The sequence below is a fragment of the Schistocerca nitens genome, chromosome 6 (genome assembly GCF_023898315.1).
Source record: "Schistocerca nitens isolate TAMUIC-IGC-003100 chromosome 6, iqSchNite1.1, whole genome shotgun sequence".
NCBI classification, from domain to species: domain Eukaryota; kingdom Metazoa; phylum Arthropoda; class Insecta; order Orthoptera; family Acrididae; genus Schistocerca; species Schistocerca nitens.
In genome coordinates this window covers 714117720-714135829 of record NC_064619.1, presented here as the reverse complement: position 1 = coordinate 714135829, position 18110 = coordinate 714117720, and the positions used below count along the sequence as shown (strand labels likewise).

The 18110-nt window shown below is 43.4% G+C and overlaps 1 protein-coding gene across 1 annotated transcript in view; it reads right to left on the bottom strand.

Annotated features, from left to right (window-relative positions):
* Window positions 1–11387: 11387 nt before the first annotated feature.
* The window catches only part of LOC126262814 (probable cytochrome P450 6a14), a 48516-nt gene continuing 41793 nt past the window's right edge, over window positions 11388–18110 (bottom strand). The window contains exons 6-8 of the mRNA XM_049959660.1: window positions 17483–17704; window positions 14944–15195; window positions 11388–11616 (exon numbers count right to left, since the gene is read on the bottom strand). Coding sequence (XP_049815617.1) covers window positions 11444–11616; window positions 14944–15195; window positions 17483–17704 — 647 coding nt within the window. The 3' untranslated portion in view covers window positions 11388–11443. The remainder of the gene's footprint in view (window positions 11617–14943; window positions 15196–17482; window positions 17705–18110) is intronic.

The window sequence follows — 18110 nt, the reverse complement described above, 5'->3', positions numbered from 1 at the left end:
GAAGTGTCAACAATGCTAGTAGTTCAATTCTGTTTCGTACGGGCTTGTTTCTTTGAAAGGGCTCGGCCGACTTCCTTCCTCATCCTTCCCTAATCCGATGGGACTGATGACCTCGTTGTTTGGTCTCTTCCCCCAAATCGACCAACCAATCCGTTGGTTAATTTTACAAGGCGTCTTTAAGGCCAACTTACTGTTAAGTGCTTATTAAGTAGCTGTGGGAAAGAGTGGTAAATTGACAACACTACCCTGTTGGTTGTAGTGGATATTTCCGAGAGGTTATTAGATACACTAACGGAAAAAAAATCGCAGCACTAAAAAATAATTAAGGTAGAGTAGTGAAATTTCACGAATACATTTGTCTAGGTAACATATTTAAGCGATTAACATTGCCAGATCACAGGTTAATGTAAGCATGAGATACGCCATGGCAAATGTGAAATGCTGGTACATTAATAATCAGTGTAACCGGGCAGAATGTTGAATGCAAGCCTGCAAACGTGCATATGTTGTGTTGTACAGGTGCCGGATGTCAGTATGTGGGCTGGAGTTCCATGCCTGTGGTACTTAGTCTTTCGATATACGGACAGGTAATGCTGGTTGCGGATGAGACTGGAGATGACGCCCGATGATGTACTATACGTGCTCGATTACAGACAGATCTGGTGACTGAGCAGGCGAAGGCAACATTTCGACATTCTGTAGAGCATGGTGGACTGCAACAGCAGTATGAGGCGACCGTTATCCAATTGGAAACACATGTTGGAATCCTATTCATGCCTGGCAGCACAACACGTCGAATCACCAGATTTACGTACAAATTAGCAGTCAGGGTGCGTGGGACAACCTCGAGAATGCTCCTTCTGTTATATCAACTCGCGCCCCACACTAAACTCCAGTGTGTCTATCACGCGGACAGGTTGGTTACATGTCCACAACTGACCTCCTCCTAACTTACACACGGCCATTACTGGCACAGAGGCAGAACCAGCTTTGATCGGAGATCACATCGAACCTCCACCTTGCCATCCAGTGAGGTCTCGCTTGACACCACCGAAGTCGCAAATGGACGTTGTTTGTGGTCGGTGGAATGCACACTACAGGAAGTGTGGCTCTGAGCTGTCGTTGAAGCAACCGACTTGTAACGGTTGATTGTGTCATTGTGGTGCCAATTGCTGCTCAAATTGTTGCTGCAGATGCAACACGATGCGCCGTAGCCACACGCCGAACACGATGGTCTTTTCTCAGTACTGCTACGTGGCTATCAGAAACCTGGCCACTTTGCGACCGCATATTCTCGTGATCTCTGGTGCCAGGAATTATATACCGTGGCTGCGTTCTTGCCAAGTCTTTCTCCAGAATAGCAGAAGGAAAAGCCAGCTTCTCATAGCCCTATTACATGACCCCATTCAAACTCAGTGAAGTATTCATAATGGCACTTGCGCATCTTAAAGTCATTCTTGACTAACACCAACACACCGTGTCCAATCTCGAAGGCAACTAACGCTCCCGACCGTTATAACGTGTATTTAAAGCAAACCTGAATATCGTCCTCATAGTGGCGCTATTAGGGGCACTTTTATGCGACTGGCGCGAAATTTGAATGGACGTCTTTCAAGACGTAGCAACGTGCCCATCAACTTTCGTTTTTGTCCCAAAACTCCTTCTTTGTGTTGCGTTTTTTTTCGTCATTGTATATGTAAATCTAATCGGCTGGAACCATACATTAAGTTGATTGGTTGATTGATTTGAGAGAGGGGACCAAACAGCAAGATCATCGGTCCTATCGGATGAGGAATGTTGATGACGATGATTGGTTTTTGGGGCGCTCAAGTGAGCGGTTATCAGCGCCCGTACAAATTCCCAACCTTTGCTCAGTCCAATCTCGCCACTTTCATGAATGATCATGAAATGATGAGGACAACACAAACCCCCAGTCATCTCTCCACCAGGAATCGAACCCGGGACCCCGTGCTTGGGAAGCGAGAACGGAACCGCGAGATGAGGAATGTATGGGGAAGGAAATCGGCCGTGCCGTTTCAAAGGAACCATCCCGGCTTTTACCTGAAGAGATTTAGGGAAATCACGGAAAACCTAAATCAGGATGGTCGGACCCAGGGTTTGAACCGTTGTTCTCCCGAATGCGAGTCCACTGTGCTAACCACTATGCCACATCGCCCCTGAACCCTATGGTTCAAACTGCCTAGTACATAAGGGGGGACTGGGTATAGTGTACACTGTTGTTCATGAACGTTGACTCTTTGCTGAGTCTATTGAAGAAGGGAGGAATGTAGCGCAGTACTGTCCGTTGGGTGCTGGTATGGAAACCGGAGCTGTACCACAGTAGTTGTAAGACGCCTCAGAAGCCAGCGGGAGCCAAAAAACTGTCATGGCCTTTGCGGCAACCATCCTGTTTACGCATTGTGACCCGAACTATGCCGTGCATCACAATATTGACGACGCAGCGAAAGCGAAGGGCTCCTGTGGGATTGGCTGGCGTCTGTCCACACCTTCAAGTTACGGACTTTTTATACCGTTCGTGGTTGGAAGCAGTATGTCGACACAACACATGCGCAACTGACCAGTACAAATACCTGTGCCAGACGACGGAGCGATACGGTTCTGCCGGCAGCCACCATCGGTCCGACTGCAGACTCTTGAGTCCACCTACTTGGCGCCTTGCCACTGGTGAGCCATCTTAGAGCTCAGTCCGGCCACAGCAGTCTTCTGGCCTGGAGTGCAGCCGTTCGAGACCATGGCGGTGAAGCTGCTTGCCCTCCTACACTGGTGCAGGCGACCTCCAGCAGTGCCCCTTCACTCGCAACGGCGAGTTCAACTTGTGAGGGCTGACATCTCCTGCTAGAACTATAGCAGGCTTGCCGCAAGCCAGCTGAGTCTCTAATAGCCGATCATCTGCTGTGACGCAGATCCCTGGCGTCAGCATTCCTCTGGTGGCTCATCTCAGAGCAGGCATCTGGCCACCTGCTGACCTCAGCAGTTCTGCCAATGCTGTCGTCACCACGAGTCAGAGGGGGGCGTGGTCCCCACGAAGCAGCGCTACGAGTGGGGTAACTTGAGTCTGAATAAAATGTTTGATAGTTGATGCTGCTCTCATGTGTTCATGGTCAACATCTTAACAATGACCCCCCACAGCTAGCCAACCCTGCCACTGTGGAGCTCATCCACGTTGGTCCACTATTTTAATAAAGACTACTAGAGAAGTTAGCAATTCTATTCAATTGCTAAATATGAATGGGAACTGTATATACTTCCCAATCTTCATCTGCCCCGCCTCTCTCTCTGTCCGTCTCCTGCTCCCCCTCTCTTTGTTCACCAACTCGTCTCCCCCCCCCCCCCGAATCTCTCTATCCATCTCATCCTTCCCCTCTCTCTGTTCATTTTCTCCCCCTTCTCCTCTCTGTCCATCACCTCTTCCCCTCTATTTCTGACCTTGAGCCTTCTTTATTGCTATTGCAAACGAAATCTCGACTGGGAAATGAGGTCGCCTAACGTGAATGAGCAAATGGGTTGTGATCATTAACATAGGCCTAAGGGCTACAGGGGGGACGTTTCCAGCTCCTGGATCTCTGAGGATAGTAGCTTCAATGAGAGTATTTCGCATAGTTTTAATCTGTGAACGGACAGGACTGCAAAATTTCGGGTGATTCAGATTCCATAATACAGTAATATTCTAATCGTAAGTCGATAAGTCATAAATACAGCATTCATCTTCCTTCCTAAAACTTACTGTAACGAAGAAAACAGAACGGCACGCAGTTGTCCATACAATTTTTGCTTAAAACGTTTAGAGCTTTTTGCTATTTTCTGTATCTCCTGGGGTGGTCATGAATTCGAAATTTGTAAGTGCCATGTAGTGACAATTATTGTATGAACAGCTGGCGATGTACAGCAGAGAATACAGAAATGCATTGTGTTGCAATATATTCCATGGACATTCGAGATTCTTCTTCTGTTCTTGGACTCGAAGAGGAAAGAACGAGTTTCTGAGGTTCATCTTGCTGTAGCAGTCTACGTAAGTTATAAACGAAACTAAAATATAGTTATTCATGACTTGAGATTTGTGTACGGTACATAATTATTTGTAAACCTAAACCTTGTTTGTCCTGAGTGGACGTGGCCTTAACGGAACATTGACCATTGTTAGGAGCCATACTAGAAAATGATTAGTAATTTTCTTTCAGCTCATCTTCGAGACGTGCCGCCGGTTAGGGCACCACGAGCTACGCGGCCGCTACGAATAATTTAATATATGTCACTTTCAGATTTTCTCAAGGTTGCGAGATAACATCCTAGGCAGAAAGGCCTGGTCACAGGATTCTAGTTGTAGTATAAGACTTCATCTGCAAAAGATTGTGCTTGTTATCTTTTATTGGTTCAAAAATGGTTCAAATGGCTTTGAGCACTATGGGAATTAGTTTCTGAGGTCATCAGTCCCCTAGAACTTAGAACTACTTAAACCTAACTAACCTAAGGACAATTGCCCGAGGCAGAATTCGAACCTGCGACTGTAGCGGTCGCGCAGTTCCAGACTGTAGCGCCTAGAACCGCTCGGCCACTCCGGCCGGCCGTTATACACACCCCGATCCAAATGAAATATGTCATCTTTACGACATGTGTTTCTACTGCCCGGTAAATGTAGTAGCTTTGGCTTTCCGCCTGATTCGTTATGAAGTGTATAACGGAGTTTTGTCGTCTACTATTTTATTTTCTCCATGGAATTGTACTAAATGTAATTTGAAGATGTGATGATGGGAAGAAGAAAAGGAGTTGTTATCTTAATGAAACAGCATTTCGCACAGATTTTGGTTTGGCATTGTACTAATCATAGGCTCGAGTTATCAGTTAATGACGTATTAAAAAGAGCTTCCCATCTCATGTGGATTACTTCAGGTCTTTCTTAGACAAGTTATATTCGCTGTACCACCAGTCCCCGAAAAACGCTCGAGAGGTAAAGCAACATGCAGAGCTACTTGAAATTGAAATTCTGAAAATAGGCAGAATCTTGGGCACCAGATGGGTAGCATCGAGCTTCAGAAGTGTGTCAGCAGTGTGGAAAAACTTTAAATCTTTGGTTGCTCACTTCACAGCTGAAAAAGATGATAAAAGCAGGGAATCAACTGACAGAGGTATGTACGGTGGTTTATTGAAGTACACTACCAAAGTTGACTTCATTCTCGACTTAGCTCTATTGTGTGATGCCCTTCAAGAATTATCAGAATTAAGTCTTGAGCTACAGTGAAGAGACATCACACTGTATTCTACCTGACAGAAGATGAGAAATCAGCTCTTGGTGTTTGAAGAAAGGAAACTGAGCTGTGGTCCTCATTACTGTGAATCTCTCAAAGCAGTCAGAGGGCTGAACTTAAGAGGAATTCCACTGGAAAAGGGCGCAACTATCAGACATCTTGAGCCCAGCATATTTTACGATTGTCTGAAACAGCGGATGGAGAATCGTCTTCTGCAGACAGAGGACATTGCTATCTCTGAATGTGCGAAAGTTATGGACTTGTCAAATTGGCCTGAGAATCCTGGAATAACATATGGTGAAACAAATATCAAAACTTCATGTTGTCGTTTTGCTCTTCCAGAGAGAGAAGTATACTAAAAGCAGACGTGTGGTATCCCATGCTTCAGTTATAGGTAATTTTCACTGCATTATATCCAATGTCGGGGTACCCTCAAACTATTTTTAGAAAAAAAGCGCTGGTGGCAGCTATCCGCTTGCAAATACAGGTCGGTGTGCGTTTTCTTCCTGTATACCCTATGGCCCAGGGTACCATCCGCTCGTCTTTTGACCATGACGTCCAGGACTGGTAATCTTCCTTCTGCTTCGGTCTCAATAGTGAATTTGATGTTCGGATGTATGGAGTTCAGGCGTTTAAGAAGTCTAGGAGCTTGTCCCTTCCATGGGGCCAGATCACGAACGTGTCACCCATATAACGTAGAAAACAAGTGGATTTCCATTTGAATGACGCCAAAGCTTCCTCCTCGAAGTACTCCGTATATAAATTCGCGACCACAGGCGACTCCTTTTTGTTCATAGTATTCTCCATTAAAGAGAAAATACGTGGAGGTCAGAACGTGCTTGAAAAGTTCGGTCGCCTTCTCGTATGTACGCACGTGTAGTGAACAACGGTACAGAGTTGGAATTTATGTAAAGTGACTGCATGAGTTAACAGGACACACTACGATTGAGAAACTTTGCTAGTCATGAACCAATAGACTGTATAATTCTCAAAGGAATTTAACAGAGAATACATCACAGTCCGGAAACTGGACTAAAGGTAGCTCGGGAAATTAAATACATTACAGAACATTCAAACAAACATTCATGTGCGAATAACGGATGAATGGACCACTAAATAATTCTCTTTTCCCGCTAGCCAGTAACATCTGTTAGGTAAATAGTTAAAATTGTAAGTAGGCTGTTTAGGTTTTTATATTGGTAACGCCACGTAGCGCTCTGTATGAAAATCACTGGCTGTGCGGTGTGCAGTCTGTGGCTGGTTTGCATTGTTGTTGGCTATTGTAGTGTTGAGCAGTTGGATGTGAACAGCGCGTAGCGTTGCGCAGTTGGAGATGAGCCGCCAGCAGTGGTGGATGTGGCTCACAATTTTAGAAGAACAGTTGGCAACAGGTAGAGTTTTTAAATTAAAATACAGTTCGTAGGTACGTTTGAACATTTTATCTCGGTTGTTCCAATGTGATACACGTACCCTTGGGAACTTATCGTTTCTGAGAACGCATGCTGTTACAGCGTGATTACCTGTAAATACCACATTAATGCAAAAAACGCTCAAAATGATGTACGTCAATCTCAATGCATTTGGCAATGCGTGTAACGACATTCCTCTCAACAGCGAGTAGTTCGCCTTCCGTAATGTTCGCACATGCATTGACAATGCGCTGACGCATGTTGTCAGGCGTTGTCGGTGGATCACGATAGTAAATATCCTTCAAATTTCCCCACAGAAAGAAATCCGGAGACGTCAGATCCGGTGAACGTGCGGGCCATCGTATGGTGCTTCGACGACCTATCCACCTGTCATGAAATATGCTATTCAGTACCGCTTCAATCGCAAGCGAGCTATGTGCCGGACGTCCATCATGTTGGAAGTACATCGCCATTCTGTCATGCAGTGAAACATCTTGCAGTAACATCGGTAGAACATTATGTAGGAAATCAGCATACATTGCACCATTTAGATTGCCATCGATAAAAGGGGGCCAATTATCCTTCCTTCCATAATGCCGCACCATACATTAACCCGCCAAGGTCGCTGATGTTCCACTTGTCGCAGCCATCGTGAATTTTCCGGTGACCAATAGTGTATATTATGCCGGTTTACGTTACTGCTGTTGGTGAATGACGCTTCGTCGCTAAGTAGAACGCGTGAAAAATATCTGTCATTGTCCCATAATTTCTCTTGTGCCCAGTGGCAGAACTGTACACGACGTTCAAAGTCGTCGCCATGCAATTCCTGGTGCATAGAAATATGGTACGGGTGCAATAGATGTTGACGTAGTATTCTCAACTCCGTCGTTTTTGAGATTCCCGATTCTCGCGCAATTTGTCTGCTACTGATGGGCGGATTAGCCGCGTCAGCAGCTAAAACACCTACTTGGGCACCATCATTTGTTGCAGGTCATGGCTGACGTTTCACATGTGGCTGAACACTTAATGTTTCCTTAAATAACTTGCAGGGGTGGCCGAGCGGTTCTAGACGTTACAGTCTGGAACCGCGCGACCGCTACGGTCGCAGGTTCGAATCCTGCCTCGGGCATGCGTGTGTGTGATGTCCTTAACTTAATTAGGTTTAAGTAGTTCTATGGGACTTATGAACTCAGGAGTTAAGTTCCATAGTTCTCAGAGCCATTTGAACCATTTTTTTTCCCTTAAATAACGTTAAGTATCCGGCGAACGGTACGGACACTTGGATGATGTCGTCCAGGATACCGAGCAGCATACATAGCACACACCCGTTGGGCATTTTGATCACAATAGCCATACAGCAACACGATATCGACCCTTTCCGCAATTGTTAAACGGTCCATTTTAACACGGGTAATATATCACGAAGCAAATACCGTCCGCAGTGGCGGAATGTTATGTGATACCACGTACTTATACGTTTGTGACTATTACAGCGCCATCTGTCTCAAAGTAAAAAAGTGATCCAACTAAAATATTCATATTATATGTAATAAAAAATGGGGGTCCCTATTAAAAAAAACAGTTTATATCCGTTTGACGTATGGCAGCGCCATCTAGCGGGCCAACCATAGCGCCATCTGGCTTCCCCTTTCAAGCCAGACAAGTTTCGTTCTTTGGAGTTTTTTCGTTTGACGCTTATTTCGTGAGATATTTGGCCCGGTCACGATCAATGTACCACCCTGTATATATATAAATTAAATTACATTACAGCTAATAACCTTTCCTCTTGTATATACCGTTATCTACCATGTATATTAAAGAAATATCTAGCCTTTATTCATACGAAAGTATATTAGAACGTCATATAAAAATTTTAACTAAATTGGTTAAGAACTTTTCGAAATTTTTGCTAGAAACGTTAAAATACAACATGTCTTTATGTAATAGTATACGTTACGAATGTTTACTCATTTACCTTCGATTTGCTGAGTTTCATTTACATGTCTGGTTCATGATCAGAAACACGAAAGTTAGTTTCATAAATCTCTGATACGGTAGAGCATTTGTCTTTTTCATGTTCAGTGTATCACCAGTTTTCCGTCCTCAAATTATGAGACAGATTTAGCAATTACTCTCGATGCCAAAGGAGAGACTGATAAGCTACCAATAAGGAATCTACAGTTCACAGCAGATGCACTCAGAAGGCTGGTTGGTTGATTTTGGGGAGGTGACCATACAGCGAGGTCACAGGTCCCAACCGATTAGGGAAAGACGGGGATCGAAGTCAGCCGTGCCCTCTCAAAGGAACCATCCCGACCTTTGTCTGAAGCTATTTCGGGAAATCACGGAAAACCTAAATCAGGATGGCCGGACGTGGATTTGAACCGTCGTTCTCCTACCCCACATCGCTCGGTCACTCAGAATAGGGAGTAATTAATGTACGTATAAAAAAACGATATATGTGGTTAGAAGTGATACAGTGGCACAAGAAATGAGCTCCTAACTGGGCCGTGTTGGCTCCGTATGGTGGGCTGTTCACGGAGTTTACGGGCGTACGATTGCTTAAGCGATCAGTGGTCGCTAGAGTTGTGTCGGTCGGCAATGCTTGGGGGCTAATGTCGACACAGCCGGTTTACCCTAGAGAAAGTAGGCATAGCTGCTGGAGTGGTGTTCATTTTCAGGTACCGTGTGCTCTGCCCTTTGCGGTAAGCTACTCCTTACTTGATTGACACATATGCTCCCTTGTTGAAGTTGCTCTCGCTACACTGGATTGCCTATGGCTCTCCATCACTCTCTCTGCAGTATTAAATTTACCCTCTGGCGCCCCTGTTTGAAATTATCTGAGCTCCATATTCGTGTGTCTTAAAATTTCTTTTAATTGCAAACTTGTTCAGTGTCTGTTTATCTTGTCTTTCGGGCCTGTCATAAGTTCCAGGCCGCCACGTGTGTTAATGACCACTGAGTCTTATTTGTATTGGAAGTCCTTGCTTCCCTGACTGATGCAGCGATTACAAAATTACCTACAGCCGTGGTAAGCAAACACTAGCTGCCCAATTAATCTTTGCTCATTTGGATAATAAAGTTCCATAACTCTGGTGCTATTTTGCCCCTTTGAAGAAAATTAATATAATCACTATTGCAGTCGTTTGAATGTTAGCCTTCAAGATTTGCATGTTACCTTTTATGCCACGTAAGTCAATGTGTCTGAGTAACTTGTGATTTCTTGGTTATTACATTAACTTGTTATATTTTATTGTAAGATTAACCAGTTAATTCTTTTATTAATCCTTACTGTAATGTACTTGTTGTAATACGTAAGGTTTGCTTGTTTGTTCTCGGCTTTCCGAGCTGTTCGTAGCGTTTGGAGGCGTTGCCCCTGGGTGTTATGTTACCCGCCGGTTCATATGGCGTAGCCTGCCGGCATCGGCTGCGTATGTGCTCGCGGGCAGCGCGCTGATTCGTCTCACCGTAGCCTCTGAGACATTTGCGGCATCCTGGTTTGCGACGGCATCCCTCATAAGTTAACTTTGCGTCTCGTAGCAATCGGGCATTAGTTTAACCAGTAGTGCCCGTTATTCTAAATCATCTTACTGATGTAAAGCTCAAATTTCTTTATTTCGTGATTTATGTTTTCAGGTCAGTATCTTGAATATGTACAAGGGACTTCTCTGATTGATCAGATATTGTGTATTTGTGTTGATTATAGACTTGTGTAATTTTATGTTACTACACTTCTTCCTAGCTGTATTTATTGTCAGGCAGCCCCTTTGGCCAGACAAATGTTGGAAATATAGTCTTTAGCATCACTGGTGTCATTGTTCACCCAGCGTTAAACGCTTGTTTGAGTTATATTTGATTGTACTACTTGCTTGTTAGTCCTTCATAAATTGGTGCATTTTATTCCTTTAAATTAACTAATAAATCATCAACTGGTTTAGCTGAAGAAATTTTGGAGTAACTGCCTGAATCATTTGTATTTTATTGTTTTTGGTATCTGTACAATAAAAGATCCTTGGACTTCCGTGAAGTAACGAATGACCTGTGATGAATGACCTGCACCTTTCCCATGCCCGTTTAGTTGTTTCCTTATACTAGGGCACCACTGACCTTTTACTAACCACTATGAATACCTGTCATTTCTAGCCAAAGGAGTCCGATCAGATAATCACTACACAATGAGAGATAACTGCTTCAGCGGGATCATCTATCGCCTAAAATTTGTTATCACAGGGTGTCGCTGAAACTGTAGGCATAGATACAGAAATGGTTTATTATGTTAACAACTGTGACCTGCAGTTATCATCAAACGACGTTCCTTGCTTCCTCGTATGGCCTGCTATTAAGCTGTGTGTAAAAATTACCCGCTTCTAGCGAAAGAAAATTGTCTGAAAAGATAGTGACAACATCGTGACGCGTATCATTCGAAGTTAAAAAAATGTGTAAACGTGTCTGTCGAAAGCATTATCTTGTAATCAGTTAATGCGTTCTTCAGAGTCAAATGTTTAATGGACAGTGCACACAGTGTGGTTTACAAAGTCGCAGTTCATGACACCTTGCAAATCTCTTATACTCACGTGTATGGGAATACTGCTCACGTTATGAGTGAGTTACGAAATGCATGATAAGGGCTTCTGGCAGATGATATTCTATTTATTACTAACAATATGATAAAGTTTCAGTAAAAAATTTTTTTTTAATTACAATATGTACACATATGAAAAATATTAAATAGCTGTCTTTTATACAATATCGAATGGCATATAAGGAACACTAGACTTTGTTCCTCTTGCTGAGCCTCAGCTGTATACCGCCTTTTGGTGTAAGGACTATCGCCCTGGGTTCGAAGGACAGATGCCGGATGGTCTTCTCACATGGCTCTATGTTATACCTTGAGAGAATGTTGGTGAGCCCGACTTTAGTTTGCAGTAACCCAAATCTCATACCTGAAACATGAGAACAAGCCTTTTACCATACAGTAAGCAAATTCGACTATTACCAAATATGGGTATGTCTTCCAAAGCCACATTCATTATATGTTCCGCAGATACAACTTGTACCATTCTTGCAAATCAAATATTCACTGTAAAATGTTTAATCTGTTCAGTAACCAAGCTAACTGGAGAAAATCTGCATATCCAGTCTCAGCATTTTCCATTCGATTTACAAAAATAATCACTGACCCTTTCCTCTTAGGAAAAATTCTGGAAATGGTCAGGTATGTTTGTAGCCAGGAGGTTTCAAATAGTTTTGTTTAGAGTCTGGACTTCCCAACTGACTGTTAGAGACAGCTGTCTGATAACGCGTTCAGTGTTGCTTCCCAATCTTGTTTGTTACCAATTCATTTTTCGCAGTCACTTCTAGGCAGAGTAAAGGCAACCTCTTCTAGTAGCGTTGATTGCTGTAGTTTCGTGATATCGTAAACACTCCACTCTGTTAGAGACGCGTAATCTATGCTTCCATTATACATCCCAACTGTTGGGGAAAATTTTCATACTTTCTATTTTCTGGTATTGTTTCGGGTCAACTGATTTCTCGGAGAGACGTGAGACTTTTGTTAGCGACTCGCGATTTTACTCCTTGCCGTACTACTTACTTTGAAGAAATCCGTGCCCAGGCTGTTAGTGACGACGTGTGCTGAACGGGACAGCATAATGCACGAAACAATCTTAGTAAAAGCCCAATGGCTGGTGTATATCAACACTAATTTGATTCGTGTTCCCTTCTTAAATATGTCACACCTAAAAGGGCCCAAAAATATATATGGAGCTTCTTCATATGTGACATCATCATAAGGAATGTAATAACACGACGCCGTAAAGTAGAGACTGTCAAACTGTAAATTACAAGAAGAACTGCACCCCTTAAACGAATTTCTGACAGGAAAATACCTACAACTCTAGAAGTCAGTAATCCTGCATGGCATGGTGGGAAGGTAGTTTAGAAGGCATTGCGGTAGATGTAAAGCCTCTTTACACTGTGTTTTCCACGCTTTTAGTAGTCTGGTAATTGACATTTCTTACAGTTGGGTGTGCTACATTTATACGCTGATCGACGTATGTTTTCTTTCCCTGACAGTGTATCTTTTTATGGATAATCTACATATGTAATAGAGCCACGTCCGACACACATATAATCAAGATTTCAGTATACTTCAAATCAAATGGCTCTAAGCACTATAGGACTTAACATCTGAGGTCATCAGTCCCCAAGACTTAGAGCTACTTAAACCTAACTAAACTAAGGACATCACACACATCCATGCCAGAGGCAGGATTCGAATGTGCGACCGTAGCAGCAGCGCGGCTCCGGACTGAAGCGCCTACAACTGCTCGGCCACAGCGGCCGGCCGGTATGCTTCGAGGACTTTTCTCATGACTTGGAAAAAGGCCAACATCTAATCTTGAAAAGCAGTTACCTTATTCGAGGATGCATTCGGGGTTTATTGTTCTTCTAAATTGTTTGTCTACGTGTTCAACCATATCCGTTGATGTCATATGCACGTCACGCTTGTCCTTCCATATCAGAGCCAGCAAATTATTACAACGTCGACATGAAAATTCTGCTTTGTTTTTGAATATTTTTAGTGTATTTTATTCATTGCTGTGCACTGTCCCGATAACATTTCTGTTTCCATGATTTTAAAAAGAGGTTTGGGGAAGGAGTGTCAGTTATTAAGAAACAAAGTACATCCCTTATTTAGTTCTGATTGTGACACGTCCGTGGCGGCATTGTCTGGTGCACTAGTATTCCGACCAGTTCTGTATTTTGGGACCGTAGCAATAACCGCTACTTACCTCATACAGTGTGTAAATTTTTACTATGTATCTCACTCTTTTTGACGTATCCGGTTGTTTATATGCTGAAAGTCCTTCGTTTTTCATTAAAATTCGTCTATAAAGATACATTCATCCGGCGTGTAAATTTCTTTGAATTTCTCATTGGAGTACTGTCAGTACTGTCAACATTTCCATTACCGAAAAAATGTAAGAATTTCGAAGTTTGAAACTTCTTGGCAGATTAAAACTGTGTGCCTGACCGAGACTCGAAATCGGGACCTTTGCCTTTCGCGGGCAAGTGCTCTACCAACTGAGATCCCCAAGCACGACACACGCCCAGTCCTCACAGCTTTATTTCTTCCAGTACCTCGTCTCCTACCTTCCAAACTTTACAGAAGCTCTCCTCGCAGAAGGTAGGAGACGAGGTACTGGAAGAAATAAAGCTGTGAGGATGGGGCGTGAGTCGTGCTTGGGTAGCTCACTTGATTATGCCGGCACGGTAGCTCAGCGTGTTTGGCCAGAGAGCTGGTTCGCCTCTGTAATAAAAAAAACTGAGTGGGAGGATCAACAAACGAACGGATGTCATGTGGCGTCCGCAACGGCCAAACACAAAAAAAGAAAAAGTTGGTAGAGCACTTGCCCACGAAAGGCAAAGGTTCCGAGTTCGAGTTTCGGTCCGGCACACAGTTTTAATCTGCCAGGAAGTTTCATATCAGCACACACTCCGCTGCAGAGTGAAAATCTCATTCTGTATCCCGAAGTTTGTTTAAATCTTTTAAAAGATACCACTTTTTTTAATATCTGCGTTTCTACTACTGGATTTTTTAACCAAAACATTTGGATATTTGGATGTCAAATTAAACACCATTCAGCCATCTAGTTTCCTAAGATATTTTATTTGGCTACCAGTTTCGGCGATTTACTACGCCATATTCAGGCTCCTATCGACGTGTAGAAAGATTCCACCTCGATTGTGATCACAACAGGGGCCAGAAATACTTGTATTAACAGAATTCTGCTTGCTAGAGCGATACTTTCGATCATCATCTGACTATAGTCGGCAGATGATGGCTGAAGGTAAAATTTTAATCCATTGCCTGTATTCATTATTATATAGGTATAGCGTTGATGTTTGTCTTGCTAAAAAACAGCAGTCAGTTCATTGTTGGCGAAATTCGAAGAAACTGTACAGAGCTAGTCGACAGCTGGCAAGTCCATCAACTTCCCATGATAGCTTCAATCCCTTGTCATAGCTACTGCTGCGGCGGAGTCGAGCTCTTATGGAAAGGAAACCATATAAATAAATTAAGAGGAGCTGCTAAATATAATCAGGAACTTGTCACCTTTCGCTTTGACACGCCTTTAACTAATCCGAGATCTTTAGACAAACTAAATACTGACGCTGGTGCAGTTGTCGTACTGCGGATTTACTGGAGCTGTGATGGTCGAGGCGCAGTGTACATGAGTAAAGTGGCGGCCGGTGGCAGGGCTCACCTATGCAGATGCGGGGGCCCTCCCCGAACGGCAGGTACACGTAGGGATGCCTCTGGGCCTTCTGCTCCTCAGAGAACCTCTCGGGGTCGAAGCGCTCCGGGTCTGGGTAGACATCTGGGTCGTGGTGCAGCCCGTACACTGGTATCACGACGGGCGTCCCTTTCTCCAGGACGACGTCGCTGTCAGGAATCTTGTACACGGCGTTACTCTCCCTGTTCAGTACAGGAAGTGGTGGATACTTCCTCAGCGTCTCTGTAACAGGAACAGTAGAAACAACGTTCTTTCCGTGTTTTCTCATTTACAGCTATTATTCCAAAATGTAGTCTTCTTACTGGTTGAAACCCTATAAAATGCCTCCGCCAATAATTGAGAAAAAGGGACTGTTCGCATTACTATCGTTACTAAGAACGCCCTCAGCGCTCATAGAATTATCCAACAGTGGAAGAAAGGAGGAGAAGGATGTGTACTTCAGTCGACGACAAGGTTATTAGAGACAGATCACAAACTCGGTTTGAGGAACGACTTCAACAGCGTACTTCTCAGAGAAATCGTCCAAGCATTGTTCTCGATTTGGGCTAACCACGGAAGTTAGAATCGGCAAACAGGGAATTAGAACTGAAGTTTTCCGGAATACGAGTTCAATGAGTGGACCATCTTGCTCGGTCCCGCCAGTATAGTTATTGATAATGCACACATATCGCCGCCTTACGTTAAAAAAAAGGCCCAGATTTTGTAACGCCAGAGATCTCTAGATAATATCGGTTGCCTTCTTGGCCATCATTGTCTATTGGAAGGGTATATAAATGTTTCTAGGTGAGCAAAGGATGGATTTCTGCAGATATTAGTAGTTTCTCAGACATTTACAGTGCCGCGTGCTATTGGGAAGCAATTTGCAGTTGGCCACATTGATGCTTGATAATTATGGGAATTAGTTCATTTCCCAATATAAACACAGATAGAAAATAGTTAACCTTTAGTTGCACTTAATTCCGTGTACTTAAAGAGGATAACACCGAATTCTTATCGGTTCCCTGCAAATTTTGATGAACGAGCGATCCGAACTTTCCTTAGTTTTCTCTCAGATATTTTCCGTCTGCTCGTCCTTTTTCCACATTCCTTCCCTCTCTTAACAACACTTTGCGTGCCTCTCTCCAGACACACACACACACTCACACACACACACACACACACACACACACACACACACACACACACACACACACGCACACGCACGCACGCACGTACCTTTTGCTACATCTACACTACATGTCACAACTGCGTTAGTTTCACTTGATGGAATGCTAGATAGAGGGCGGGGGGGGGGAGGGGGGGGGGGAGTGTTAAGAAAATAGAAACTAAGCATTGATCCACCTTTATAAACATTACATTATCGCCATAGTTTAAAAGTACTTGGGAACATGGTAATATCTCCTAGCGTGCTGCATATGCGGAAACATCCATCACGTGCTAAGAAACACACCTACAGTTACGTATTGGAGGTCTTATGCTCCACGTCGATACTGAAGGATAGTATACTGAGAGAGATGAAGCAAATAACTGACACCCCCCCCCTTCCCTACCCCTTCCACCTTCGCGCGTGGATTCACTGTCCCTTCTCGAAACGAAGAAAATTTCCTTATAAATGTTTCTCGAGAAGAAACTGTTCCAAATAGATTTGACTGTCGAAATTCGGCGTAAAGAAAGATTTATCGTCTCATCGACGTCGAGGTAATTATAGACGTTGCACAGATTCGATATGAATGAGGAAGGGGCAATGAAATTCTCTGTGTACATTTCAAACTTCCCATCCAAGAAATAGCCTTTATTGATTTACGGAAACCATAGAAATACGTATTTCGGGACGGCAGCTTCAGTACTGGGACTATCGTATGAGAGTGAAGCTTTTAAACTGTCGCACAACTTCTCTCGGCAGAGAATATTTTGTGTGTTATAAACTGTGATGGAACAGAGCTAAGACCTCTCTGTCCGTGAAAAGTAGGTCTCGACGAGGACAAGGTTCTAATGGCAGGACACATGAAACGGACCGCGAACACAGGAAAAATAAGTAGGCAGAAATTCTTTATAGATGATGTAATAGAAATATGGCAAGAATCCATGTGAATTAACTTGGAGATTCTGAATCACAAATTAATAATTTACGTCAGTAATTGTTATTTCTGACAGAAATTTGATGGAAATTACACATAATTCTGTGTTAGTTGCAAAGTGTTTGTCATCTTTGTATTTTGGAAATACGACCGAGATCATCTGCCTCACGGGAGGCTTTTTAGTTAATGTGGGCAATCAGATGCTTTGACGCTAGGGTTTATTTTGACTGTAATTCACCGTTTTCTTATACTTGTAGTCTTGTTCCTATCTTGTTTCTGATTTTAATTTGAGGTGTCACGAACCTGTTTAACAACCCTCCTTCTTTCCAATTTACGTCAATCTTGTTAAAACTGAAATTATTCTCTTCCGTGCTACTCGTCATATTTATGACAAAACTGTGAAATAGAAAAAACCGTAAATTCGCACGTACCTGCGACTACTTTTTCCAGGTAGTGCATGCTGTTGATTGACTCGTAGGTGACTTTTCCGTCGTGCTGCTTGAGGACTGCGTCTATCTCCTCCTGCACGCGCGCCTGGATGTCCGGGTGGTGAGCCAGCTCGTGGAGGGCGAAGCTCATGGTCGTCGAAGACGTCTCGAAGCCCGCCAGGAAGAACACGAACGCCTGCGCGGCCACGTCGTCCATCGACAACTCTGGAAATGTTGCCCACGTTTCGTATTCACCGCGGCAGTTAATAAATTTACCGTCACAAAGAACTTCGGAGTAGAAATAGTCGACAAACGAACTATTACCTGACCCTACACATCAAAATTATAACACATGACGTTTTGGATCACCCTTTTACTGTTTTTATTTGCGTATTCATCAAACTTATAGGTATACACAAATGGCAGTCTGTTTTCGCCAGCTTTCTGCTGGCGGTTGTGATAGTATTCCATTGAAATCGTCGCCCTTTTCATAAACCCAAGATCTACTGCGACCGAGTATTGTGCAAAAAATCGATTGCTTCAGATAAAGACTGCTTTGTTCGTCATAATCTAGATTCTACGTAGTAAAAGTCGGTTATGATGTAACAAGCCTTTTGACCACTAAATAAAA